At 43.2% G+C, this 26301-nt stretch overlaps 4 protein-coding genes across 16 annotated transcripts; 2 read left to right on the top strand and 2 right to left on the bottom strand.

The window, feature by feature from the left end:
• The first annotated feature begins 492 nt into the window (after positions 1-492).
• On the top strand, positions 493-5777 carry ccdc12 (coiled-coil domain containing 12). The gene is made up of 7 exons (XM_058085077.1): positions 493-640; positions 2621-2703; positions 3945-4024; positions 5168-5229; positions 5306-5340; positions 5423-5499; positions 5573-5777. Exons 1-7 carry the CDS (start codon positions 557-559, stop codon positions 5650-5652), a joined length of 501 nt encoding a protein of 166 aa, XP_057941060.1. The 5' UTR covers positions 493-556; the 3' UTR covers positions 5653-5777.
• On the bottom strand, positions 5688-17938 carry si:ch211-257p13.3 (kinesin-like protein KIFC3). Its single transcript, XM_058085061.1, has 20 exons — positions 16915-17938; positions 16695-16826; positions 16369-16465; positions 16140-16294; positions 15825-16071; positions 13310-13482; positions 13175-13240; positions 12468-12605; positions 12202-12399; positions 11354-11527; positions 11026-11173; positions 10820-10950; positions 10550-10661; positions 10303-10484; positions 10117-10221; positions 8624-8754; positions 8431-8551; positions 7432-7561; positions 7060-7289; positions 5688-6859 (listed from the first exon to the last, which is right to left on the bottom strand). The coding sequence occupies exons 2-20, from the start codon at positions 16803-16805 to the stop codon at positions 6731-6733; spliced, it is 2778 nt and encodes a 925-aa protein (XP_057941044.1). The 5' UTR covers positions 16806-16826; positions 16915-17938; the 3' UTR covers positions 5688-6730.
• cep72 (centrosomal protein 72) lies at positions 9094-24941 on the top strand. 13 transcript variants are annotated; one of them, XM_058085069.1, is made up of 20 exons: positions 9094-9184; positions 9485-9584; positions 10285-10701; positions 11045-11189; positions 11366-11578; positions 12244-12613; positions 13306-13490; positions 15723-15800; positions 15898-16326; positions 17079-17192; positions 18804-19023; positions 20395-20584; positions 20658-20757; positions 22014-22108; positions 22683-22813; positions 22892-22985; positions 23064-23221; positions 24411-24537; positions 24613-24681; positions 24749-24941. In XM_058085069.1, exons 11-20 carry the CDS (start codon positions 18988-18990, stop codon positions 24772-24774), a joined length of 1026 nt encoding a protein of 341 aa, XP_057941052.1. In that variant the 5' UTR covers positions 9094-9184; positions 9485-9584; positions 10285-10701; positions 11045-11189; positions 11366-11578; positions 12244-12613; positions 13306-13490; positions 15723-15800; positions 15898-16326; positions 17079-17192; positions 18804-18987; the 3' UTR covers positions 24775-24941. The 13 variants fall into 13 exon arrangements, with proteins under 13 accessions (XP_057941052.1, XP_057941053.1, XP_057941051.1 ...); XM_058085070.1 differs by having other exon boundaries at positions 12244-12410; positions 13364-13490; positions 15898-17192; XM_058085068.1 differs by having other exon boundaries at positions 13364-13490; positions 15898-17192.
• Positions 18374-19458, bottom strand: LOC131137304 (uncharacterized). The gene is made up of 2 exons (XM_058085076.1): positions 19214-19458; positions 18374-19109 (listed from the first exon to the last, which is right to left on the bottom strand). Exons 1-2 carry the CDS (start codon positions 19295-19297, stop codon positions 18570-18572), a joined length of 624 nt encoding a protein of 207 aa, XP_057941059.1. The 5' UTR covers positions 19298-19458; the 3' UTR covers positions 18374-18569.
• Positions 24942-26301: the final 1360 nt, after the last annotated feature.

Genomic DNA, 26301 nt, shown 5'->3' with positions numbered 1-26301 from the left:
ATGAATTCCCATTTGTTTTTTCATGTATGCAAATGTTTTTAAGTACATCCTTGCAAGTAAAAGAGTCATTTAAGTGTATATTTCAAATTTGACCCATTCATTCTCAGCCATTTTGTTTGTTTGTTTTTGTTTGTGTGTATATTGATTATTATTGTTATTACACACTAATGATGATGATAAGATGGATGGTGAAGACCGGAGTAGCTGTATTCCCATGGTAATGGCCTACATTCCTCCACCAAAGCTGGAAGAGGGACAGTGCCTCTCTGTATTATATGTGACCCTTGTTTACATTATGGTATGCAGAGACGTCTATCAATTCAAGCTTTACGCCATTGGTCGACGGGACCAACGTATAGACATGGAATTGTGTCATTAATACACGCAAAATTTAAATATAATATACTAAACAAAATTATATAAAACCACATTAATGTACAAAGCAAGTCAAAAAACAAATTGCGATCGATTACTCGTCGGTCGACTACACAACCTGGCCTAGGTTCTCTAATGGATCGCAGAGACGACTGAGCGGCGTGTAGCGGAGGAGCTAAACATGGAGAAAAACATTGGCTCGCTACGGGATCAAGCCCTGAAGAGAAAAGAGAGGTTAAAAGCACTAAGAGAAAAACAACTTCACGTAAGTAGGCAGCAAAGTAACAGAGGAAAAGTTTGGGCTGAGAAAACGTTAATTTGTTTTTGAGTCATACAAGCTATACTCTATGTACCGATGTTAGCCGCTAGCTAGCTAGCTAGCCGGTAGATGTTATTGTTAACCTATAATAATATCATTTTCTCGTTGCAGTGACTGACATACATACAAAGTAAGACCGTTTTAGAGTCATTTCACGAAAGTCGCTGTACTTTTCTATTCTATGTCTTTTCTATTCAGTCGCTGACTGACTTAGCATTGATGCTATTGTGCTAGTTGATGTTTACAACATTGTATTGTAAGCTATAGCGGTAGTCTCCAGCAGGTAGCACCCCACGTGATTTTGAGTGGCATTGCTTCATTGTTAAATTTATACGTTATGGATATACTTACCACAAAATAGCATAAAGACAATGACAATACTGTTTGAGCAAGTACTATTTAAATGTAGTGAGGAGACCCTTGACTTCCTGTCATTATGGAGTCCATTCATCCATTTTTTATGTCACTTATCCTCACTAGGGTCGCAGGGGGTATGCTGGAGCCTATCCCAGCTGTCTTTGAGCTAGCCAGCTATTCACAGGGCACATATAGACAAACAACCATTCATTCATTCATTTTCTATTGCTTATCCTCATGAGGGTCGTGGGGTGCTGGAGCCTATCCCAGCTGTCTTCAGGCGAGAGGCGGGGTACACCCTGGACTGGTGGCCAGCAGCCAATCACAGGGCACATATAGACAAACAACCATTCACACTCACATTCATAACTATGGACAATTTGGAGTCGCCAATTAACCTAGTATGTTTCTGGAATCGAACTCGGGTCTCCTAGCTGTGTGGCCTACACACTAACACCCAACCATTCATACCTTTGGAAATATAAAATATTGCTGAATATATATTTTTTTAAATTACGCAGCGTAACCAACATTAAAGTCCAACCAATACAGATAAAATTGGAAAAAAAAATGGGCCTAATCATGTGACCTAAACCTAGGACTAATCATGTGACATTTTTATAGATAAAATTGTGGTGTGCATTAGAATATATTGCTTTTTTTTTTAACAAACTCTCCCCGCATCATGACACAGCGGACCGCTGACAGTGAGGGGTAACAACCACTGTAGCTACATAGCCGACTAGCCAACGTGAAACTAACGTCGCATCCCTGCGTGGTGGTGTTGTGTTGTCTTCTTCTTGAGGCTAGCAGGAGTCAAGTAGCAACCAGCTTTGAGGCGCATCTGGAGTTGTGCCCCCAGAGTTAGGAACGTGATACGGCAACCGGATCGGCCTGATCTCGTGGCGGAGGCCGATTTCAACCAGTCCGATCCCTACGTCCCAGTACATGTTATGATGATTATTTGAACACCCGTAATGCATTTTAACATGCAAGTCCTTACAAGAAGAATGTCCTCCGGTGGCTGTTAAAGTCCGCCTGTTGTGTACATTACTGTGGATGACACTGAGGCGTTGCAGTTTGGAAAGAAAGTGACTTGCCAAGCCAAGTTTTGACAGATTGTTGACATTCCTTGCTTTCCTTTTGTACTCTACTTGAAGAATGAGCCGGTGCGATGAATTGTTGTAGCAAGTGGACAGGAAGCCTCTTCAGGAAAATGACACAAGGGTGGGATTTAATGTCCTTTGTCCTTTTTTTCACAATTCATCCAAGCATGTGTTTACTTTATTTGTACTGTAACTCAATTTTGTTAGCTTTGTTTTGTTTCTCCATTGTCTGGTTTTTCCAAATGAATGTTCTTACCACGGCTAAATAGGACACAAGTAGTGCAACATATTGCAGCGTATTTGTGCTTGACTCCAAAATTCAGGTCAAAAATATTCCACAGATGTGGTTTGACAGCCTTGTAAGTGGTAGTCAGACATAATAATACACAGAGCGTACTACAAGAGTAAAGCAGGGGTCCTGTATTATAACATACAGTATTGATGTGTCGTTTTATCCCAACAGGGAAGACCGCAAGAAGATGGAGAGCCAGAGCATAAAAAAGCTACACTGGAGGAGGAGGAGGAGAGAACGGAGGAGAGACACAAGTGAGTTTATTACATAAAATTGTCGTTTTAGGTTTGGTTTTGTGCACCATAGTAAAAACTTTATTTGCACTTTATCTCAACACTAATTACCGCCGACACATTGCAGCTTTGTTTAGCATGCTGTTTACGACGGCTATTCTTGCGACATTGTTGCTTATCCGCTGCTCAAATATCCTGCAGTCGGTATGAAGAAGCAGCAGCAGCAGCAGCAGCAACAGTAGCAGCAGCCATCTTTCCTGTCCTACAGGACCTTTTTCCATTGTTTATATTTAATGACTGCGAGGTGACGACACCGAAAGGGAGTGCCTCCGTATTTCCTCCAGTCCAACAACACAATAGAGCACTCTCAGGAGAATAAACGAGAGCGCAATGGCCAAATAGTGATATTTGATCATAAGTACTGCATGAAATAATCTTGTTTACTTGCAAACTAAGACACATATTTGAGAATGTGTCATGTGACACCGTGTTCAAAAATTGATGAGGGATCACATTGCATTGGATCTACAGCAGTCCGACTCGTATAGCCGACCTAAATGCAAAAGTGCAGTAGCTGTATTGGAAGTATCATGACTTGATAGCTTGATTTAAGCTTGATTAAACTCGCGAGCAGGCTCTGTTAGTGTTGTTTGCGTACATTGAACTCGTCAACGGTATTCAAGCCGTTTCCGCTATTCCAACATTGGTTCTGTTGCTGTGCAATAAATTGAGTCTAGATGATGCTAACAGTAGAGAGAGAGAGATCTGTAGCCATCTTTTTCCCCACACTGCCTCTTTAGCAGAGAGCTAATAGTAACGAACATGACCAGCATCCCTGCCGTTAGCCATACAAGGCATGCGTGTGTCTTTTGGCTGCAACAGGGGGGCGGGGGGTGTGATGAATGAGTCAGCTACATGCCCCCAGTAGCTTCATCGCACAGCTCAGACGCTAGTGTGGACCCTGTGTGGTCACTGAGCCGAGCCTGCCAAGAATTCCTCAATGAGAAGAGATGATGAAAGTCATTAGCCCGTCAAGGGCAGCATTCCTGGGCCGTTTGTTGTCTGTGCCCAGGAGCAGGTGGGACATGTTAACTAGACTGCTTTACAGGGACGAAAAAAGGGCGACTATGTCGTGTCCCCCCACCTCCCCACAAGCCTCCAACCAGTCAACAAACGGGATGTTTCTGAAAGTCGCTTCAGTTTCTGGCCTGCAGCGCCTCCCGCTGGAAGACACCGTCTCACTCATTTGTGTCTTTGCACAGGGAGCTGAAGCTGAGGAACTACATTCCAGAGGATGAAGAGCTGAAGGAGAGGCAGGTCCCCAAAGCCAAACCTGCGTCAGGTTTGTGTGGAATGTGTGGACAATGTTATTGGTACCAGAAATAGTACTGGAAATGATCTAGAATGCTTTGTCCAATTTCCATACTAAATGCATCCAATGCCTGTATGGTCCATACTTTCCTATGGAAGACCGACCAACATTTTTCATTCATTCATTTTAATGAACTTATCCTCATGAGGGGTGCTGGAGCCTATCCCAGCTGTCTCCTGGGGGTTGCTGGAGCCTATCCCAGCTGTCTCCTGGGGGTTGCTGGAGCCTATCCCAGCTGTCTTCTGGGGGTTGCTGGAGCCTATCCCAGCTGTCTTCTGGGGGTTGCTGGAGCCTATCCCAGCTGTCTTCTGGGGGTTGCTGGAGCCTATCCCAGCTGTCTTCTGGGGGTTGCTGGAGCCTATCCCAGCTGTCTTCTGGGGGTTGCTGGAGCCTATCCCAGCTGTCTTCTGGGGTTGCTGGAGCCTATCCCAGCTGTCTTCTGGGGGTTGCTGGAGCCTATCCCAGCTGTCTTCTGGGGTTGCTGGAGCCTATCCCAGCTGTCTTCTGGGGTCGCTGGAGGCTATCCCAGCTGTCTTCTGGGGTCGCTGGAGCCTATCCCAGCTGTCTTCGGCCGAGAGGCGGGGTACACCCTGGACTGGTGGCCAGCCAATCACAGGGCACATATAGACAAACAACCATTCACACTCACATTCATACCTATGGACAATTTGGAGTCGCTAATTAACCTAGCATGTTTTTTTTTTTGGAATGTGGGAGGAAACCGGAGTCCCCGGAGAAACATGCACACTCCACACAGACATGGCCGAGGGTGGAATTGAACCTGGGTCTCCTAGCTGTGAGGTCTGCGCGCTAACCGCACGCTAACCACACGTCCACCGTGCAGCCCTACCAACCTTTTTTTTCTCACTAAATAAAATCGCCAAACGGGGTACTAAAAAAAAATTGGTGCTTAACACTCAAAAATACAAATGCACCTGAACGCCTCACACTGCAAAGAGAAAGGAGCAGAGCATACATGGCTCCAGGTCAATTGTCTGAAGTGGTACACTGTAAAAAGTTAGGGAACAACTGATCCATTCCAATGATTGATTAGTTAATATTGTCTTGTCTCGTTACTTCTGTCTGTATGATATTTGATTCTTTTGTGTGCAGTGGAGGATAAAGTCAAAGACCAGTTAGAGGCAGCCAATCCCGAACCCATCATCGAAGAAGTGGTGTGTACTCATTTTCGTCTCCCTTATGTGGACGTATACAAATAAACGCTTTATATCGTGTATTTTCTATCCTCAGGATTTGGCTAATCTGGCGCCAAGGAAACCAGACTGGTAAGACAATTCTGCTTCGTACTCTCTTTCGTATATCTCACAATAGTCAAGTCGACCCCTGACATTTCGGTTATGGATCTAGGGATCTGAAACGGGACGTGGCAAAGAAACTGGAGAAGCTATCAAGGAGAACACAAAGGGCCATCGCCGAACTCATCCGTAAGTATTTGGACAGGATTTTTCGCCATATCCTGTTAAGTATGACACGAATAAATCATTTATTGGTGTCCAGGTGATCGTCTGCGAGGCAGCGAAGAGGAGCTGGCTAGAGTCGTGGGAGCCGTTCAAGAAGACCAGAGGGACTCGGACTGACTTGATTGAACAGAAGAAAAGCGGAACATTTTGTTGTCTTTTTATTTTTGTATCATAAAAATCCAAGCATACAATCTGTTTACATGTTTTCAACTAAAATAAAATAGTAATTTCCACACTTTAAATCCGTCATAACTACTGAGAAAAGTGGATGTTTACGTTGATGCCTCGCTACTTAGTGAATCAAAAGTACTTTCGATTCAAATGGTGACAGACATTTTTTTTTTTTGGTATGACGTTCACTAGTGATATCTATTGCAAGCAAATCAATGCTCTTGGTCTGACATAAATGCATCCTATTCATTTGACTATAAAGTGCATCTTGTGTCCACATAGGCCCATGAACCTGCTCTATCAGGAGCATATTGCACTATTCCTAACTACTACACAAGGCCACCTACTCACGGGACTGCCATTGGCCTTCTTAAAAAGGCAAATACCGTATTTACCGGATTATAAGTCGCACTTTTTTTGCTGTTTTTGCGACTTATAAATAAAAAAACTGGACATCTTTTTGTGTAGCTGAATAACCATTGTGTTAGCATATTATTATTCAGCCTGTTCTTTATTCTTTTATTAATGTTAAACTTGCCTTACAAGATGACGTAATGTCTGTTTTGGTCAAGTAGTTGCAACTTATGTATGTGTTTTTTTTTACCTAAGTATGCATTTTTGACTTTGTGCGACTTATAGTCCAGAAAATACGGTAATAAGGCTCGAAAGCAAAACATCTTCAGATGAACTACATCAATGCGTGTTAACTGCGTGTCATTAAAAGCTACACAGGAAGTACAGTACCTTTTAGAAACATACATTACAAGGAATATGGAATAAAAACAAACATCAGGGGCGAATTGTCGGAAAGGAAACACGACTCGTGGAAACATAGAATCGTTGCTTTGGCGCTCGCAGTGAAGGTAGAAATATTCCTGCATGCCTTCAAACATGGCAAAAGGTACTCACATGTCTTATGTCATTATGTATTACATATTACAGTATTAACGTTGCCCCCCCCCCAGAGAGTTTTAGCCCTTGAGCAGGATAGCTGTAAAGTTACGATGGATGTCAAGTCGTTGGTTTAGTCGCACTGCCCGCCGCCGCCGGATTCTATCTTCCTGGCTGCAGGGCCGAGTTCCACCTTGCACACCCTTTGGGCAAACTTCAGCGAGCACAACGTCTCCCCTACGTTACTCTCCAGAGAAGACACCTTCAGAAAGGAAAGTGTAAAAGTAATGTAAAAGTTAAAAGACGACCATAACGTATCCCATTGGACATGCATTCTGATATTGAAACGGATGGCTGCAGGTTTTCATGCCCACTTCCCATTTAGCGCCTAACCTAACTGACCACCATTCACGGTGACAAGGAAGCCGGACTACGCTAAAAGGGGGACACACAAGATCTTACCTGCACCACCATGGCGGTCTTGCTGCCTTTACCCAGCGAGTCCTGCAACAAGTATGTAAGGCGAGAGTTCCTGAACGGGATGTGAGTCTGTCGGGCTCTAAGTGCTTGGATGACATCCCCAAGCGCCAACAGGGAGCGGTTGATATTTTGGGCCTCCTTCAGCCTCTCGCCCTCCGCACCGGATTTCCATACCCTCTCCGATCCCGCCAGGTCAACGAGGTTCAACTTGCCTGTCAGCGATGGACGAAATAACCATCGAAATGTCATTAGTACAATAAATAACTGCTACTGATCATATTTATCATGGCATTTGTAGCGCCCCCTATGGGTTGTAGACTAAAATAACTGGGAATAATTGCCTGTGGAACTGACCGGTGGTTTTGGAGCCGGTGGCGAGGTCCGTGCCCTGAACGGTGATGCAGAGCAGAGCATGAGAGCGAGAGCTGTGCTGGTTCATCTGAGTGCCAAATGTTATCCTGTTCCTGCGGGCTGTGGCTAATATCTGGACACAAGAAAACATACCATTCATTCATTCATTTTCTACTGCTTATGCTCACGCGGGGGGGTTGCGGGGGTGCTGGAGCCTATCCCAGCTGTCCTCAGGCGAGAGGCGGGGTACACCCTGGACTGGTGGCCATGCAGCCAATCACAGGGCACATATAGACAAACAACCATTCACACTCACATTCATACCTATGGACAATTTGGAGTCGCTAATTAACCTAGCATGTGTTTGGAATGTGGGAGGCCGAGGGTGGAATTGAACCCTGGTCTCCTAGCTGTGAGGTCTGCACGCTAACCATTTGACCGCCGTGCAGCCCCTCATTCCGGTTCATTCAGTAAAAAGATCCGTTCATTTCACTCATGTTCATGTTTGTTCCGACTCAACTGACTCAACAACATGACTAGTGATGACTAGTGGTGTGTCAGTCATGAACGAACTGGTCAAAATAACTAGTTCATTTTTGTGAACGGAATCGATATGGAATGTCGATAGTGTCAGTCAATCTCTCGGTCTCTGTCTTTCAGTCAGCTAACCCCACCCACCCACAGAGCGAGGGGCAATCATAGTGAAGTGACTCTCCAGCCAATCAAAAAAAGGATTTGCAAGAGAACATACCGAACGGGTATTTTAGGGGCGGTGATCTCGTTCATTCCGTTCACAAAAAAGAACTAGTTCTTTTAACCCGTTCGTTCATGACCGACACACCACTAAATTCGATCAGGATGGAATTTAACCCTTGTTTCCTAGCTGTGAGGTCTGCACGCTATCCACTCAACCGCCGTGCAGCCCGGAAACATACCATATAGTCAGTATTTAGTTAGACTGTACACATTATAGTACACAGTGAGAAGTAGAACATCCGTGACCTTCTTGATATGTTGGAAGCTCTTGACCTCCGTGACCCTGAGGCCTGGCACGTGCAGCTGTCCTGTTCCGTCGGGGTTGATTTTGATGTCCAGTTTCTCGCCGTCCTTACTCAGAAGATCCCTGAGAAAAAAACGATATCGAACGGGTCGTTTTTGTAATCCTCGTCGGGTTTTGCTAAGAATATGCCCGTACCTTAGCACCTCGTTGTAGATCTCCACAGAGCTGACGGTGACCGTGTACGACCACATGTCCTTCCTCTCCTCCATCTCACTGAAGAGATGTTTGAGGGCCCTCTGGTTGATGCCGGGGTTCTCAACACTACCCTAAAAAATCAATACAAACTTATCAATTTGACTGAGTTTAGTCATTTCTGTCCTTGAGTAACAATGGTAGAGAATGGTATTCAACATGGCCGCCTTCTCAGCCTGGCTAGTTTGGTCCAATGGTGCCAATGCGGCTGTGGATAAAATGGCTGATTTGATGGCACAGGTTGCGGACTCCTGGTCTAGATAATTGTGTCTTGCCCCCAGTTATGGTAGTGTAAAGGTGTGGAAAAAAACACAAAAAAAAACAAAGGGTTTTTTATTTAATCTTCTTATAATTGTTGGTTGAAATGTGCTGTTGCACAGTAGCGCCACAGGGGGCGTTGCGGCTTGGTTGTTGGGGAAGGCCACACACAGCGTAGAAGAAGAAATAAATAAACTGCTGTGTCAGAGAGACGACCTACTGTTCCCGCCAATTCATGTGTTTCAGGTTGGTGAAAAAGAAGTGTTTTTAAGTACACCACGATATGTAGTATAGTAGAGCGACATTTGTAATATATATTAGTTGTTATGTGAGAAAAACTCTGTGTTTATACATGTGTATATTCGCTAATGCTAACAAGGCCTAGCGGTGAGAACCGAAGCCTGGTCGCCTTTAGCACCCATTTTAGGTGCAAGTTAATTAGATAGACAAAAGAATGGGTGAAGGAACAAAATGTATGTATATTTCAATGTATATTTTTCTTTATATAAATATATTATCTTGATATGGCTATTTCCTGTCAAGTAGCAGAGCATACTTGAATGGCTCGATGGTTGAAGAAGAAGAAATAAATAAACTGCTGTGTTGGAGAGGCGACCTACTGTTCCCGCCAATTCATGTGTTTCAGGTTGGTGAAAAAGAAGTGTTTTTAAGTACACCACGATATGTAGTATAGTAGAGTGACATTTGTAATGCATATTAGTTGTTAAGTGAGAAAAAGTCCGTGTTTATACATGTATATATTCGCTAATGCTAACATGGCCTAGCGGTGAGAACAGAAGCCTGGCCTAGCCTTTAGCACCCATTTTAGGTGCGATGGAATTAGAAGGAACAAAATGGATGTATATTTCAATCTATATTTTTCTTATATATATATATTATCTTTATATGGCTATGTCAAGTATCAGAGCATGCTTGAATGGCTCGATGGTTGTAGTTGTGTAGAAGACAAAATGAATAAACTGCTGTGTTGGAGAAATGGAGAGAATTATAACTGTATTTCCCTAAGTTTAGTTTAGGGAGGTAACAGTAGCCTCATAGTCTGGGGCGGCATGAGTGCTGCACCGCTAGTGGAGCTGCGGTTCATTGAGAGGAGCCTTGTAGTTTCCAATGGCCATACAGTCATCTGTAGTATACAATACATACTGTAACACCATTACCTCCATGGTGTATGTTTTCCCAGAGCCAGTCTGTCCATAAGCAAATATGCAGACATGGTAGCCATCAATGCAGGACGTCACAAGAGGCTCAATCTCCTGGAAGACCTGAAGACATTACAAAATGTGACATTACTGTTTTTCTTATTCTTCCTTGGATGTGTTGTTTAGGTCAGCGATGGACTGTACCTCTTCCTGTGTAGCCTGGGGGTGGAAGACCTTGTCCAGCTCAAAGGCGCGACCTTTCCCTTTGCTCAGCACGTTCAGCGAGGACTCGTTATTTGGGTCTGTGGTCACCACCACCGATTGGCCTTCCTCGTGTTGGTCCTCCTTCAGCACGGGCTTCACGCGGCACAGCACACGAATGTTGCCTTGGAGACACACATAGCCTCAGTCACATCACCCAATGTGGCATCGCTTCCTCTTCTCTGCCTACCTTTTAGCTCCACTAGCTGCTCATGCAACTTCCTGCGCAGTGCGACCTCCTTCCTGTACTTCTCCAGAAGGTCTTTGTTGGCCTCAGACATCTCAGAGATTGCTGCTGAAACCTGCCAAAGAAGATGGCGGCGAATATTGCCATTCATCCTGGTCAGTGACTTCCATTGCAGGTGTTTCACGTCCCACTTGTGACGGATTCAATATTTAAGTACACGTCTCGGTCTTGAACTAGCAGGTTTGTCACCCCAGCACCATGTAATGTGATTACCTGCTTCTTGGCCTCCTTTATCGCTGCTCCGTAAAACTCAGAGAAGTTCCTCACTTGGCTCCTCAGACTGGCGTAGTCTGTTTTCATGCAGCGTAGAGTCGGCGGGAGGGCAGTCAGGCGCTTCTGTAAAGCTGCCGAGAAGAATAGACTCAGTATTAAACTCGGTTCTCGTGGGTACGGAAACTGTTTGGGTTGACGTGACTGACTAAAGAATTGGTGCTGCAGGTCCTGAAAGTGTTCTGCCGAGCAGTTTGCGGCCGCCTTCACCGCCTCCTCCTTCCTTTCCTCCAAGTGGCCGATCTCCTTCAGCAACTCCTCTCTCAGCTGGCCGATCTCTCGCTCATAAGCTGCAATCTGCAATCAAATAATGGTAGTAACTAACTATCATTAGGTATGTCTGATAGTGGCTTTTTTGACAAAAAACGATGTGGCGACACCGATACATGTCACATGACATATGAATACATATGTGTTGTATACACAATATCGGGGAAAAATCCCGCTTTTTTATGCTATTGAGTAGATTTGTTGTACCTTGTGTTGCAGATTGCAGCTGTATTCATCTGATTTCCTGATTTGCTCCTCCAACTGTTTGCACCGCTCGTTCTGATTGGTCAGCTTCTCGGACAGCAGCTCGTTCCTCTGTCTGGCTTTGGTCAGCTGCTTGACAGCGGCGGGCGATTCCACCTCGACAGTCTGGGTGACGTACTGGAAGAAAGAACTGTTATTAAGGGCTGTTGCAGCTTTTACGATGTGAAGGTGAGCAAAACAAGCACTCTCTCGTGGATGTCTGTGGACCAATTAACTCCTGTACATACAGTACTGTATAAAGCTAAAATAATACAATTAATATGAAAAAATGTGTAATAATATAACAAATATGATAATTATATAATAAATTCGTTTAAAAAAATTAAATACACCATGATTTTATTTAAGGTTATTTTTGTAATTTAGGACATGCAAAAATAATATTTTTTCAATTAAAAAAACTACACAGAGAGGGTCACTGGTGCATTAAATGTCTTATAAACCCTTTCAATGTATCAATATTGCTATAGGTCAAGGTTAAAGGTCATACGTTCCATTGTTTCTTATGCGTTTAGTAACTTGTACCAAAAGAGCCAATCAGAGAGTGTCTGTTTTGGGTATTCAACATTTAGTGATGTGTTTTTTTCCTTTTATTTTTGTAATATTTTAGGACAAACAGAGGCAAAAAAAAGAAAAATATATATTCTATATACAATATATATATTTTTAACTGTATTTTTTTTCTCTCACTTTAACACAATTAATTGTGTTAGTTGTGTAAGTTGAGTTAACACTTAACAGAATGTGGTGATTGTAAATGGTTGCTTGTCTGATCGCAGTTACGTAGGTACCTTCACCACTGGCTCCTTTCCTCGCTCTCTGTCCAACTCCAGCTGAAGCTCCCTCACTCGATCCTCTCGTCTCCTCAGCTCCTCCCCCCTCCTCCACTCGCTGCGCTCACTCTGCTGCTCCAGCTGCGACAGCCGCTCGGCGCGTTGCTGCAGGGAGGCCTCCAGCTGCTGCACCCTGCTTCTCAGATTCTCGTTTTCCTGATTGGACGGTAAAAAATTCCAGCGAGTATTTGGGGGTTCTGAGTAAGCACAGTGCATCATCCCACCTTGATGAGCATGGTGCTGGACTGTGAGGGGACGGTGGTCAGCTGCTGCAGGAGGCCTTGAGTGACAGACAGGCTCTGCTTGAGACTCTCATTCTCCGCCGAAAGACACAGCACACGTTTTTCTGAGTCTGTGGCCCCCTAAGGAAGTAAGGAATAGCACCCGACAGGAGTTTTATCAATATGCAAAAAGCAATCCAATGTAGGGCAATATATGCTAAGCCACTAGGTGTCAGTAATGTTACACCCTCACACTGCATTAAGTCAGCCATGGCATGTCCGACATGACATTAAGTGGAAAAAAAGTTATCTCATTTTGTGTGGAAGTGGTAGATTTTTGGCTTCTTTGGCTTCCCAACTCTGAAACACTCAAGTTTAGAAGAAGTAAATTGGAGAGGCTAACTAGTTTGGCAGGCAGGCTAATCTAGCATAGCAGGGTAACTAGCGGTAGATTGGTATGCTAGCTGTGGCGTCTCTTATGTCCCTGCACTGATCTTGCACCTTGCGCAACGTGGTGTAAACAAAGAATAGTCGGGTGTAATCGGTGACTATAGGGGTGTTATTTCATGTCTGAAGAGCTCTAATGATGGTGGAAATCGTACTGAGAATGTATCGATTGTATAAACAGGTTTAACCTCAAACATATTCAATTTATTATGAAATCTTACTCTGCAGAAATTCACTTATGAATATTTCATAGGAGAACTTACAGTGGCTGTTCGGAGTCTCGACAGCTCCTCCTCGCGTTCTTCAATTCCACTCTTCAGCTCATCGATCTGTGCAGGAAATCCAAATTCACATTTCGACACAAAACTACTATTTTTCTCATGCGTTTGTGTAGCTACCTGCTGCTGAAAGGCCAGGACACGTGAATGTCGATCTTTGTCCTTCTGCTCCAGCTGGGAGCGCAGGAGATGCAGCTCTCCTCTCAGCTTGCTGCGTTCACCCTGCAGGCCGTACAGGGACTCCACCAGGCAGTGAACCCTTGCCTGAGCCCCTTCAACGTTGACACACTCGCCTGGTAAGGTAAGTACACAACACTCTTCAGTCATGGGCTCTTATTATTATAATTTATAGAATGACTTTTATTATTTTTGTTAACCCTTAGGGCCAGATACATATAAATAAAAAACACTATATGTGTAAGTATATGGTTCCTAGATGTAACATTAATGAACGCTAAATATGCATTCATTCATTGATTTTCTACCGCTTATCCTCACGAGGGATGCGGTGGTGCTGGAGCCTATCCCAGCTGTCTTTGGGCGAGAGGCGGGGTACACCCTGGACTGGTGGCCATGCAGCCAATCACAGTGCACATATAGACAAACAACCATTGACACTCACATTCATACCTATGGAAATTTGGAGTCGCCAATTAGCCTAGCATGTTTTGGGAATGTGGGAGAAAACCCACTCATGCACACATAGATGGCTGAGGGTGGAATTGAACTCGGTTCTCCTAGCTGTGAGGCCTGCATGCTAACCATTTGGTTGTGCAGCCCTTATTTCACTCCATAATTTATATTTTTTATACAAACTTCATTCATTTTCTACCGCTTATCTTCACAAGGGTTGCGGGGGGTGCTGAAGCCTATCCCAGCTGTCTTCGGGCGAGAGGCGGGGTACAACCTGGACTGGTGGCCATGCAGCCAATCACAGGGAACATATAGACAAACAACCATTCACACTAACATTCATACCTATGGACAATTTGGAGTTGCCAATTAACCTAACATGCACGATATGCAAATTCCACACAGAGATGGCCGCGGGTGGGATTGAACTCGGGTCTAGCTGTGAGGTCCGCGTGCTAACCACTCGTCCGCCGTGCAGCCCGCTAAATATGCACTTCAAGCTTGTTCAGTAGGTCATTAATGCCGCATTAAGCTCCTCACGTGTAACCTCCTTGCTCAAAGGTGCAAAACCGCCTCCACCAAACAGCCTCACGGCGTGCCCTGCAGCATCTTAATAAAGCATCTTTAAAAATTGACCAGGCAGCCGCTGTCACCTCTGATGTTCAACACAGGGCATGATCATGTTATTGAGCTGTTATTGTGTTGCCGTGTCAGCATACGGTGCAGCCTCGCTGCAAGTATTAGCATTGAATGCATCATCTATCATAAGACACAAACATATTTGCTTCCACCTGCGTGTTGCATTCTAAGCAAACAACACAAACCGCTTTTCCAACACAAGGACACGACATCATCAGCTATTTTTAGTCCAACATGAGTACACGTGCCACCTTGCATGTGCCAGACTTGTAAGTGCATTTGCAGGGAATGAAACTCTCACATATTATTTATAAACGGAACAAAGCTGCTAGTCGAGCAACCAAAGAATCTCCAGCAACAAGCAATACCCTATTTGTGGCCGGCGACTAACGAGCCTGAATATTCATCGGTTGGACATCACACCCTGTCGTCTGTGAGGCGACATCCTTTCCAGAGTCATGCACATGTCAAGATGGCACCCGGGGGTCAAAGCAGCTGCACTCACATGAACAACACTCAATGAACACTGAACAGGAAGTCACTGTGTCCATGTCCATGCTGTGTAACTATATCGTAGTTACGTATCTGTCCATACTGATGACGATAACAATACAACAACACATAATAATAAAAAACCTGAATGCTAATTTTATGAAGTTTATCACTATAGGAACTAAAAAAACAATAAATTTTGCCTATGACAAAATTGAAATTAGCTTTTAAGTTTTGACAAAGATGTTTTTTCTTTATTTTTATCCAGGTGTTGTGCACCCCACTGCTTTGGGGGCAGGGTGGACCTCTCAGGAGCACCATTAGCAAACATTAGGTGCTTTCACTTTTAAGGCCCCACATAGCAGAAAACTATCCATCAGTGAAAAGTTGGCAACAGGGCTGCACGACGGTTGAGTGGTTAACGCGCAGACCTCACAGCTAGGAGACCTGAGTTCAATCCCACCCTCGGCCATCTCTGTGTGGAGTTTGCATGTTCTCCCCGTGCATGTGTGGGTTTTCTCCGGGTACTCCGGTTTCCTCCCACATTCCAAAAACATGCTAGGTTAATTAGCGACTCCAAATTGTCCATAGGTATGAATGCGAGTGTGAATGGTTGTTTGTCTATATGTGCCCTGTGATTGGCTGGCCACCAGTCCAGGGTGTACCCAGCCTCTTGCGTGAAGACAGCTGGGATAGGCTCCAGCACCCTCTGTAACAATATAGCCAATTGTTACACTGCACTGTTTTTGCTACCTTTGCTTTCCATCAGGTTGACTTCAAAAGTCTTGAGGCACATGTGTACCAGCAGTGGTACTTGTAGCACACTTTGAGAACCAACGCACCACAGGTACCATACCCATTGTTCCCTCACCGTCGTCGTGTGGGCTCAGCTGCTGGCCGACGGCTTCCTCCAGGTTACAAATGATGCTTTTCTTGTCCTTGAGGCGCTGGCGGTAGGAGGCCCGGAGCGCCTTCATCTGGCGTCTGTGCTGCACGCGGTGCCTCTTGAGCTGGAGACGGTACTGCTCGGCTTGCTGCTGCAGCTGCTGGAAGTGCGAGTACTGCTCCAGGAAGCTCAGCAAGTGGGACATGACGGCCATCAAGGGGGACTCTCCTAACTGATGCCAAGTTTACTTTTTAAACTCACGGAAAGGTTGCTTTTTTTTTTTTTTTGTCAAGGTGTTACCTTTCCTGTTGACTCCAGCTGGCTCTGTGAGGCTCTCCGCTTGTCAGACTCCTGCTTGAAGGACAGAAACGCGGCCAGAGGAGTGCATGCTGGGATATCCGTGGCATCCTCATCTTCATCGCTTGGGGACAACTCATCACTGTCACTGCTACTGCCTACACCGGATACCAAAGGACATTACCTGAGGGTAAAATGTATCTTTCATTATGTACAGTACATGCACACTTACTAGAGTCACTTAGCCGAGCACTGGCTTTCTTTCTCATTGTGGAGGTGTGGCCATCTTTCTTTCTGCTCCCTGTTTCCATGGAAACAGGTCTCGGCTCCTGAGTACAGCAACATAAATGAGGGTCATGTGGTGTTTTCACAATATTTACCCACAAAAATCTGCGAGTGCAATGGCACATCCAATCAGAGACTCCGTTGAAACTGTCAGGAATTCTGCTATGACGCATGCATGCATGCATGCATGGATGGATGGATGGATGGATGGATTCCCCGTGAAAAAAATGCTATTTTTTTTCGACACGGTGGATATGATGTGGCGAGGCATACGTCTGTAGAGGCTCCACATGATGCCGCCAAGGCGTCCTCCTCCTCCTCTTCTTCCTCCTTCTTGAAGACAGTGTAGAAGATATAGACTAAAAGGGAGTAGAAGGCGTACATGTCCACGCTGTGCAACAGTTCCTGTAAATTAAAACCACATCAAACACGCAGGGAGAGGACAACATGACCGAATGCCCCATGACCACATTCCATCATGCACTGTGCTTACCTTAGCATGTATTATAATCCACGGTCCCAGGCATTTGTATTCCCGTTTCAGGCTCCATCCATGTTCTCAATGACACGTCTTCCCTATGCATGCAGCTCCTTTTCTCAAGAGCTGCAACAGCATCCCACCAAACGCTCTCCCCTCCCCTTTCTCCTCCTCCTCAGCACTCTTGGCCCATTTACAGGCGGCATCTGCAGCGAGCATGCTCAGTGCAGAACCTGCATCAGCTGCAGTGGAGGATTAAGTCGTGAGAGAACGGATTGGCGCGCCAGTGACAGGTAAACTTCTGATTTAGTATTTGTAAGCATGTCAACACAATATTAGCAAATAACTAAATAATAATGGTACGAACCAGAGGTTTTCTAATATGCTAAATAGACTTTTAAAACGATGTTCTAACAGTAATGTGTGTCCCTAGACTCTGTTTATGAGCAACAAACAGTTTGCTCACTTGTTAAAAGAAAAGGGGCGGAGGGAAGGCTTCACTACACATCTTAAAAGCCTAGTTTTGTTAACCAACTTACACTTTTAAACCCAATACACTACCGAAGGACCACTGACACTTAATTATAACTGTTATAAAATACAATACAATATGGGATGACCTTAAAAATCAGATGCATGATATCACGTGGTCAAATCACAGTTTAGCAATGGAATACAAATACAATTCACATTTATGCCGCTGATGTTGTACAATGAAGAATTCAAAATGTCAAATAAAAAAGCCCATCAAGTCAATCTAACGGTTATAGTTTGAGACGTCAGTGTACCGCTATTTAAAAACACGGACCGCCTCATCAAAGGCTATTAAAAATGTGAGCCAACTCACACAACCCGGACACAACACACACAGCGCGGTGTCGCCGCCGCGCAGTGCTTCAGCGCACACGCCGCCATCTTGTGTAGCATAACCTGACAGTACTGTATAGGCGTAAATAGATAGTTTTCAGCCTTACCGTAGGACATTTTAATACCTTATCGCGTCCGGAATTTCGGAAACCATTAGTAAAAACGTTGAAAGTCGCAAACGAACAAGGTTGTGCTACTCAAGATGGCGGACTCGCAGCGACAAAAACGTACGTCTCATGAGTTTTCTACGTAATGTAGTTCTGTGACTCCCAACAGGCGGTTTCTTCCGTCACTTCCTGTCCTTCACCGCTTTTCCTTCCCCAACCCCGGAACATATCTCTCCATGACAATACTCCTAAGGGTCATTAAACTACGTTCCAACATTAGTGATTCGCTTATTTTACACTTGTTAATCATGCTAAAATGTGACTTCAAACATTACCTTTACAGTAAATAAAGGTATTGTGGTGACACTTTCCTATGACAAAAAACAATAGAAGATTGACCAGCATCCCAGTATAGAATGTGTTTAAACTTTCACTGTAATTCCCTTGTGACACATAAATACACCACTTAGAATTATTGAATATGCAGGTGACAATATGGTTTATTTTTGTAAAGTTTCAGTAAACTACATACAGTGAAATAATTCAAGAATGTATTTAATTTCTTTCATCATTTTGATGATTACTGGAATTATATTTTCATTTTCTAATCACACATTAGAAATATTACAAACTGTTCCTGAGCCTTTTATTAGTCTCTTAATTAAATTCCTGAAGATGGAGACGGTATTAGTAGTTCTATATGTGTAAATTATATCGGTCAGTCACATCCAACAGAAACTTGTGAAGGGAACGAGTGGAGGCCCAACATCCTACGGACATGAACCCTTTCAAAAACAATCTCATCATTCCCTCATTGGCGGCCGGGGAAGTAAGAGATGCAAAAGTGTCTCTCCCAAAAGTGGGAGCCAAAAGCACGGGCAAACTGAGAGCCACGCTAGTCAAGGCGCCTGTCATGTTTCCGGCAAACAGACACACCATGAGGCAGCAGGACAAGGACGCCAGGCCCAGGCAGCGACTCAGGACCACCAGTGTATCTGCTGAGAGACTGTCACACAGGCCCAGCAGCAGGCAGGAGCCGACCAAGAGAATGCCTGCTGTGCTGTGATCCTCACTCAACCACAGGAAGTGGAAGGCGAGCAGCGATGGAGCAAGAATGTCTCCGGCCCAGACTGCATCTTTCTGGATGGAGGTGAGGAGTGTGCTTGAGGAAGGTAAAACACAAAGTCCTGCAGCTAGCCCAACTAGCAAGAGTCCAACTGAGGGAGCTCTGTGGTCCTGTCAAAACAATACAGAATACATCAGAATAATTAGTATTATCTGCACTAAAAATGAAGCGTCATATACATTACATTACATTACTGTTAGCTCAAGACACCTACCTTAAAGAGTTTATAAGAACAGAAAAGAGCAGACACACACAGCGTCAGGTTGGATAATAATGATAGCCACACATAGGACGCCATTAATCCCTAAAACGACGTTGAATAAGTGACCTTAACAATGCGGCTATGTCTACATATAGCTATAATAATAATAACATATCAACAAAACGAGACAATATTCAATATAATCTTCTGGTCCAACTTTACTCAACACTACCGCGTTTGTTTGGACACGTGACATGGCCGCCACCAGCCAGCCGTCGACAATGCGCATGCGTATAAGAGGTGCGTTCAGTACAACTCGTAAATTTTTGTAAAATTCACAACTTCCATTAATTTTTTATTGTTTATGCTGGATGCTTTTATGCTATGATCCTCCCCTTGTGGACTGCGGGCGAAAGGCGGACTACACCCTCCTCGACAGGTCGCCAGTCAATCACAATCACATATAGAGACAGACAGCCAATTCACACTCACCCACACTTCTAAGCTAGTCAACTACTGCTGGACCATCAGTGACGAGTCTCAATGTTTCTTTTTTTTTAATGTTTGAACATTTAAACGCCATTTACAGCTCGCTGTCTTTGATATACATCATTTGTAAACACCAGACACAGACGCTGAGACTTTCAGCAGAAAAATACAAATTGTATTTCTATTGAATTTGTATTTTCCCATTCATTTGAAATAAGCGCGTTTTCTACTATTAAAGTATGACTTCGATGACCCTAACAGAGGACTGGATTCGGAAAAAATTGGGTTTAAATCACCCACGCCTCGGTAAAATTCTTTTACATTTAATACTGCCATACAAATTTTTCTCTTTGTACGCTTTAAAAGTACATTTAAAAGTCAGTCTTTGAGAAAAAAAATGTGTCAATAGCAATGTATGCTAACAAGGTCAAGGTTTGCTGTTGATCACAGCCACCATGATAAGCTGTGGAAAAGCTAACAAACTGAAACTAAAAGTATTTTTTTTTCAACAGGAGATGTCCGTACACTGCGTCTGCCTGGGTCATACAAACAGAAAATCAGATATTTGGGGAAAGCACTGAATAACTTTGAGCGCCTGAAATCCCTGGACCTGTCACATAATTCACTATGCTCCATTGAAGTAGGTTCACTTTGGTTTTAGCGGAAATGATTATATGATTTTGTGTGTTTTTACCGTTTTTTAGGGCCTGAAGCACCTGAAACGTTTGCAGAGCCTAAATCTGTACTACAACTGCATACCTTCCTTGGAGGAAGTCAAAGTTCTCTTTGAGTTGCCGCTTTTAAGAGAACTTGATTTGAGGCTCAATCCCGTGGCCAATGAGCCACAGTATCGTCCTATCGTGGTGCAAGCCATCGGCAGCCTACGTATGTTGGGTAGGAAACAGCAGCGTCGGCTCCACCGGGTCAATCGCTTTTTAATATTTCGGTGTAATTCGTTTCTTTTTAGACGCTTGTGTCGTCACCCACACCGAGCGGAGGGCGGCCAAGATGCAACTGTCTCATGATCCACCGCCTCGGAGAAAGAGGGCTTCTATCAAGAAGAAAAGGTAGAACAATGTACACGCAATTTTAAAACACATATATGGAGATTTCAGTGTACCGTCCATCTTCTTCTGCTGATCCGAGGTTGGGTCACAGGGAAGCGCAGACTTCCCTCCCAAGGATCCTGAGGCGTTCCCAAGCTGGTTGAGAGATGTAGTCTCTCCAATGTTTCCTGGGTCTTCCCTGAGGTCTCTCACCGGTCGGATTTAGTGGTGTGTTGGTCATGAACGAACGGGTCAAAAGAACTAGTTCTTTTTTGTGAACGGAATGAACGAGGTCATCGCCTCTAAAATACCCGTTCAGTACATTCTGTTACAAATCCTTTTTTTGATTGGCTGAGAAGTCACTTCACTATGATTGAGCCTTGCTCTGTGGGTGGGTGGGGTTAGCTGACAGGCCGAGACCGAGATATTGACCGACACTATTGACCTCGTTCATTCCGTTCACAAAAATGAACTAGTTCTTTTGACCCGTTCGTTCATGAACGACACACCACTCGTCATCACGCGTTGTTGCGCCGTTGAGTCGGAACAAACGCGAACAAGAGTGAACGGACAGGAGGAGATCACAGGCTAACCGAACGGATCTTTTTACTGAATGAACCAGAATGAGGGGCTGCACGGCGATCGAGTGGTTAGCGTGCATGCCTCACAGCTGGGAGACCCGTGTTCAATTCCACCCTCGGCCATCTCTGTGTGGAGTTTGCATGTTCTCCCTGTGCATGCGTGGGTTTTTTCCGGGTACTCCGGTTTCCTCCCACATTCCAAAAACATGCTAGGTTAATTAGCGATTCCAAATTATCCATAGGTATGAATGTGAGTGTGAATGGTTGTTTGTCTATATGTGCCCTGTGATTGGCTGGCCACCAGTCCAGGGTAGAAGACAGCTGGTATAGGCTTCAGCACCGCCGCGACCCTTGTCTCATAGTTCATAGAGTAAAATATGGTGGAGGTAGTGTGATGCTATGTGCCCTGTGATTGGCTGGCCACCAGTCCAGGGTGTACCCCGCCTCTCGCCCAAAGACAGCTGGGATAGGCTCCAGCACCCCCGCGACCCTAGTGAAAATGAATGAATGAATGAACTGAAATGAACCACTAGTCGGATGACATCCAAGGACACACTGCCGGAAGAGGAGCAGAGTCTGGAAGATCTAGAAAGCTTTCTGTGCGGCTTATCGTGTGTAGCTGCTGCATAGGAGTCCGGAACTCAATATGCTGGTGTTAACTACTTGTGTCTTGGTCCTGATTTTTCCCAAATGTAGTTGTGACAGGGCACTGGCCTTTGTGGAGCGCCTCAGCCGGAGGCTCTCCGCCCTGACTGAAGAAGACGACATTGTGTCACCTGCCTCGCAGTCAGGTAGGACTTATCCATTTATTTATGAAAAGAAGAAGAAGGGCTTCAAGTGGTTAGCGCACAGACCTCACAACTAGGAGACCCGGGTTCAATCCCACCATCGGCCATCTCTGTGTGGAGTTTGCATGTTCTCCCCGTGCATGCGTGGTTTTTCTCCGGGGACCCCAAATTGTCCATAGGTATGAATGTGAGGGTTGCCCTTCGATTGCATGGACTGGTGGCCAGCCAATCACAGGGCACATATAGTCAAACAACCATTCACACTCACATTCATACCTATGGACAATTAACCCTGCATGTTTTTTTTGGAGTGTGAGAGGAAAACGGAGTACCCGTAGAAAACCAAAGCAACCAAACTCCACACAGAGATGCCCAAGCAGGGAATCGAACCCGGGTCACCACCACTAGACACCGTGCAGCCTTAAAGTTACCTAAAATTCTGTAATTTTAGGTCATATTTGCGGTAGAAAATGAATGAATGAATGAATTGCTTCCATTAAATATCCGTTGTTATGTGATCTCACCGCTAGGTGTCGACAATGTCCCATTTTTTTTCTTCTTCTTTAAATCATTCAAGGTGAACACCCCCAGAGTTTGTTGATTGACAGCCAAGCACCCGTCCATCATCGACTGGAGCAGTTTGATCGCTCCAACCCCATCTTACATCCTCCAAGACTGACCACCTCCTGCTTCAACAAGGCAGATTATGTGAAGGATTTCTACTTCCTGTATACTTCCTGTGTGTCGCGTTCATGTGCTGTCAGCTAATCCTAATTCTCCTTCCAGGGTGGTTACAGGGAGCCGTTGGACAACCTGCTGGACTTCATGGACAAGCACTGGGTGGGAGAGAAATCTCTGCAAATTGACAGCAACTTCCTGAGTGAGTTTTTTTTTTGGGGGGGGGGGCTTCAGAAAAAAATTCAAAGTCTCATCATCCTCGTTGTCTTTATGGATACAGTTCAGATTGTCCAGATCTTCTCAATGATGGAAAACCATATCAGCAAACGGGACGCCGAGGTCAAGGCCTTAAGAATCGAAGTTGACGCGCTGTGTTTTTGTGCCGCCGCTCAGGAGAGAGAACACAAATCCGAAGTGTCCAGGTTGACCTCTCAGCTGGTACGTTCCTTTACGTTAAAACAGTACAACAAATCAGTCATTAAGATCCAGGGTTCATTGACTTTGACTTTTAGGACTTTTAGTACAAAAAAACTATACAAAAGGAGGATTTGAGTGAGTTCCAACTTTTTTTTGTCTTGTTAATAAAAAGTGTGATTATAACCATAGAAGCATAAATGGAACTCACTGTGAGTAATATACTAAGGCAGTGATTCACAAAGTGTGGGCCTTGAGAGGTCAAAATATGATTCATTTTTGCAAATATTTTTAAAAGTATTTTTATTGTAAAATATTTAGTGCACAATAAAAAAAATTAAATTAAAATTAGATTAAATTAGATTAAATTAAAAAAAGTATAAAAGTTTATAAAGTATGAAAATTAATTAGATTAAAAGTTTGGGCTTCCTTTATCTCTCTGCTTTCATTTCAATCCCAAATCTTATATCTAATAATAATAATAATAATAATAATAATAATAATAATAATAATAACTGCTGCCCCCATGACCTGGACCCGGATAAGTGGAGGAAAATGGATGGATAGATGGATAATAATGATTATTATTATTATTATTAGTAGTAGTAGTAGTATTAGTATTATTATTAATAATAATAATATATAATTGTAACAATATAATAATAATAAAAATTATTCTATAATATATATATTATTATATTATTAGTATTATTATTAATAATATTTTTTATTAATTATTATTTTATAACAAATAATAAAAATTACTATATAATAAATTGTCCATTTATTATATATAATCAATTATTATCAATAAAATACATTATTACTATATAATTATATTATTAGTATTAATAATAATAATTAATATTTTTATTAATAATTTAGATTATATAATAGTATATTATTGTATTCTTAATATTATATTAATAGATATTATTAATAATGTTTTTATTATTAATATATATTATATAATAATAATCATAATAATAAGTTAATGCAGCATTTCGTCTCTGTACTGTTTAGAGGACAAAGGGTCCTGAGTTGTTAAAGTTTTGGAACCCCTGTACTAAGGCTTCTATTAATTCCAGCAAAACCTAAAATGACGGCAAACAACTTCCTGTTCTTTACTTTTCTTTACTACCATCCACAAATAATCATATTCCAAATAAAGCACAACGTGACCAACCCAGCGTTTGCCCCCAAACCGACACAGGGCGAGCTCAACAAACAGTTGTGGTTCGTCATGGACGACAACGCCGCCCTCCAAAAAGAACTGGTGAAGGTAGAACACGAATATCTCCAGTATCTGACCGAGCACCCGCCCGTTTTCCACATGACAGGTAAGCGGCACCGCCGCCGGGATGCGTGTTTTGAGTTCCTCTTCACCCAAAACTGTCATACTTTTGTCGTCAAAGACTCTGTGAGAGATCTGGAGGACCTGAAGGAGGAGGTCAAAGAACTGAGGAAAAAAGTCAACTCTTCAGGTACCCAAATAATACGATATTTAACATTCATTCTTTTTGTTGATGTGCTATGTTTTTATCACTGCAGGTCTGACTGGAAAGGAGAGGGATTGAGACGATTCCCGCCGGGATAAAGCATCACTTTTAACACTGCACGTTGCGTTCAATGTTGTTGTTATTTTTAACTCTTTTTTTGCACTGAGCTTCTTGAATCGGTGAGGTGGTTATTATTTAAAAACAATGTAGAAGGCAGCGTTTACTCCATGTTTATTAAAGAAGGTTTGTGTATAAGTGTGTGATAGTGCTGTTATTTTTATCATAATTTTATTTTAGTTTATTTTTTTTTGGGGGGGGGGGGTAAATAAATGGGATTGATGGATGCTGTCGCTTCTTAATTAACCAAAAATTTTTTGTTTTTGCTTTTTTAGGTTAGAGCAGATGTGAGACTCAACCATCAATGCGTCAACATTACAGCTGTGCACTGTGACTTTTTTGACTTCAGGCATCAGGTATGCACACACACACACACACACACACACACACACACACACACACACAAACTCAACAAGCCACCATTTTTGTTGTTTGTATTTTTGTTTTATTTTCAATAATGCACTACAAATCATGAACACACAATTAAGAAGTACCAAAAAAAATAATAATAATCCACTGCATGCATTGGGGACACGATAATAGCACATTAAAAAAGTTATGAATATATAAAAAAAAAAAATGCATACATATCGTTCCTCCACATTTAAAGGTGCACAGTATTTGGCATTAAGCACAGGGGAGCTGCAGATAAAATAATGACACTGATAGCTGCTAGTTTTGCTCTTGATGCACTGCAAAAAATAGTTTACAAAAGTATAATGCTTGGATTTTTTCCCTTTTACATATCAGATTTATTTAAGAATAATAATAATAATAATAAAAAAACGGCATTCCCTGCTTTTCTTGGGTTAAATCTACGCCTGACGGAACCGCACTTCTGTGGAAATAACAACTTATAATAGCATTTATTGGCAGCCAACTTTGTATATATTCTATACAATACAAAGCAATAACATTATGTCATCCATAATTCCATTTCTAAGCAAGAAAACATCCGTCCAGTAGTCTTTCCTCGCATCAGGCAACACAACGACAATCTGTACTACCAGTTCTGTGCTTCTCAACCAAACCTAATTAATACACGTAACATGCACAACAAGGTACAGCAACACGGGAAAGGAACAGGAAGCCAGTGTCAGAAATCAAACCAAGCAGGCTACAGTTTTTTTTAGATTATACACAATCTATCCACATATATATTATTAGCATTACTGTTTGTGAATTTGACAGGGGAAAATAATAAGTCAAATGTGGAAAATACAAATACGCTGTTGCGTTGTGATGTTGAAATTGTGCCGATTATGACAAAAATAAACTGCGAAAAGTAAATACAACCCCTCGCATTTCAACAACATTGGTATTACAATATATTCATTCAAGTAACAGTACTTGTATAGCAGTCTGGCTGCATGAGTGCTGCCGCCACTGGGGAGCTGTGGTTCATTCATTCATTCATTTTCTACCGCTTTTTCCTCACGAGGGTCGCGGGGGGATGCTGGAGCCTATCCCAGCTGTCTTCAGGCAAGA

The sequence above is a fragment of the Doryrhamphus excisus genome, chromosome 10 (genome assembly GCF_030265055.1).
Source record: "Doryrhamphus excisus isolate RoL2022-K1 chromosome 10, RoL_Dexc_1.0, whole genome shotgun sequence".
Classification (NCBI taxonomy): domain Eukaryota; kingdom Metazoa; phylum Chordata; class Actinopteri; order Syngnathiformes; family Syngnathidae; genus Doryrhamphus; species Doryrhamphus excisus.
This window is presented reverse-complemented; position numbering and strand designations above follow the sequence as displayed.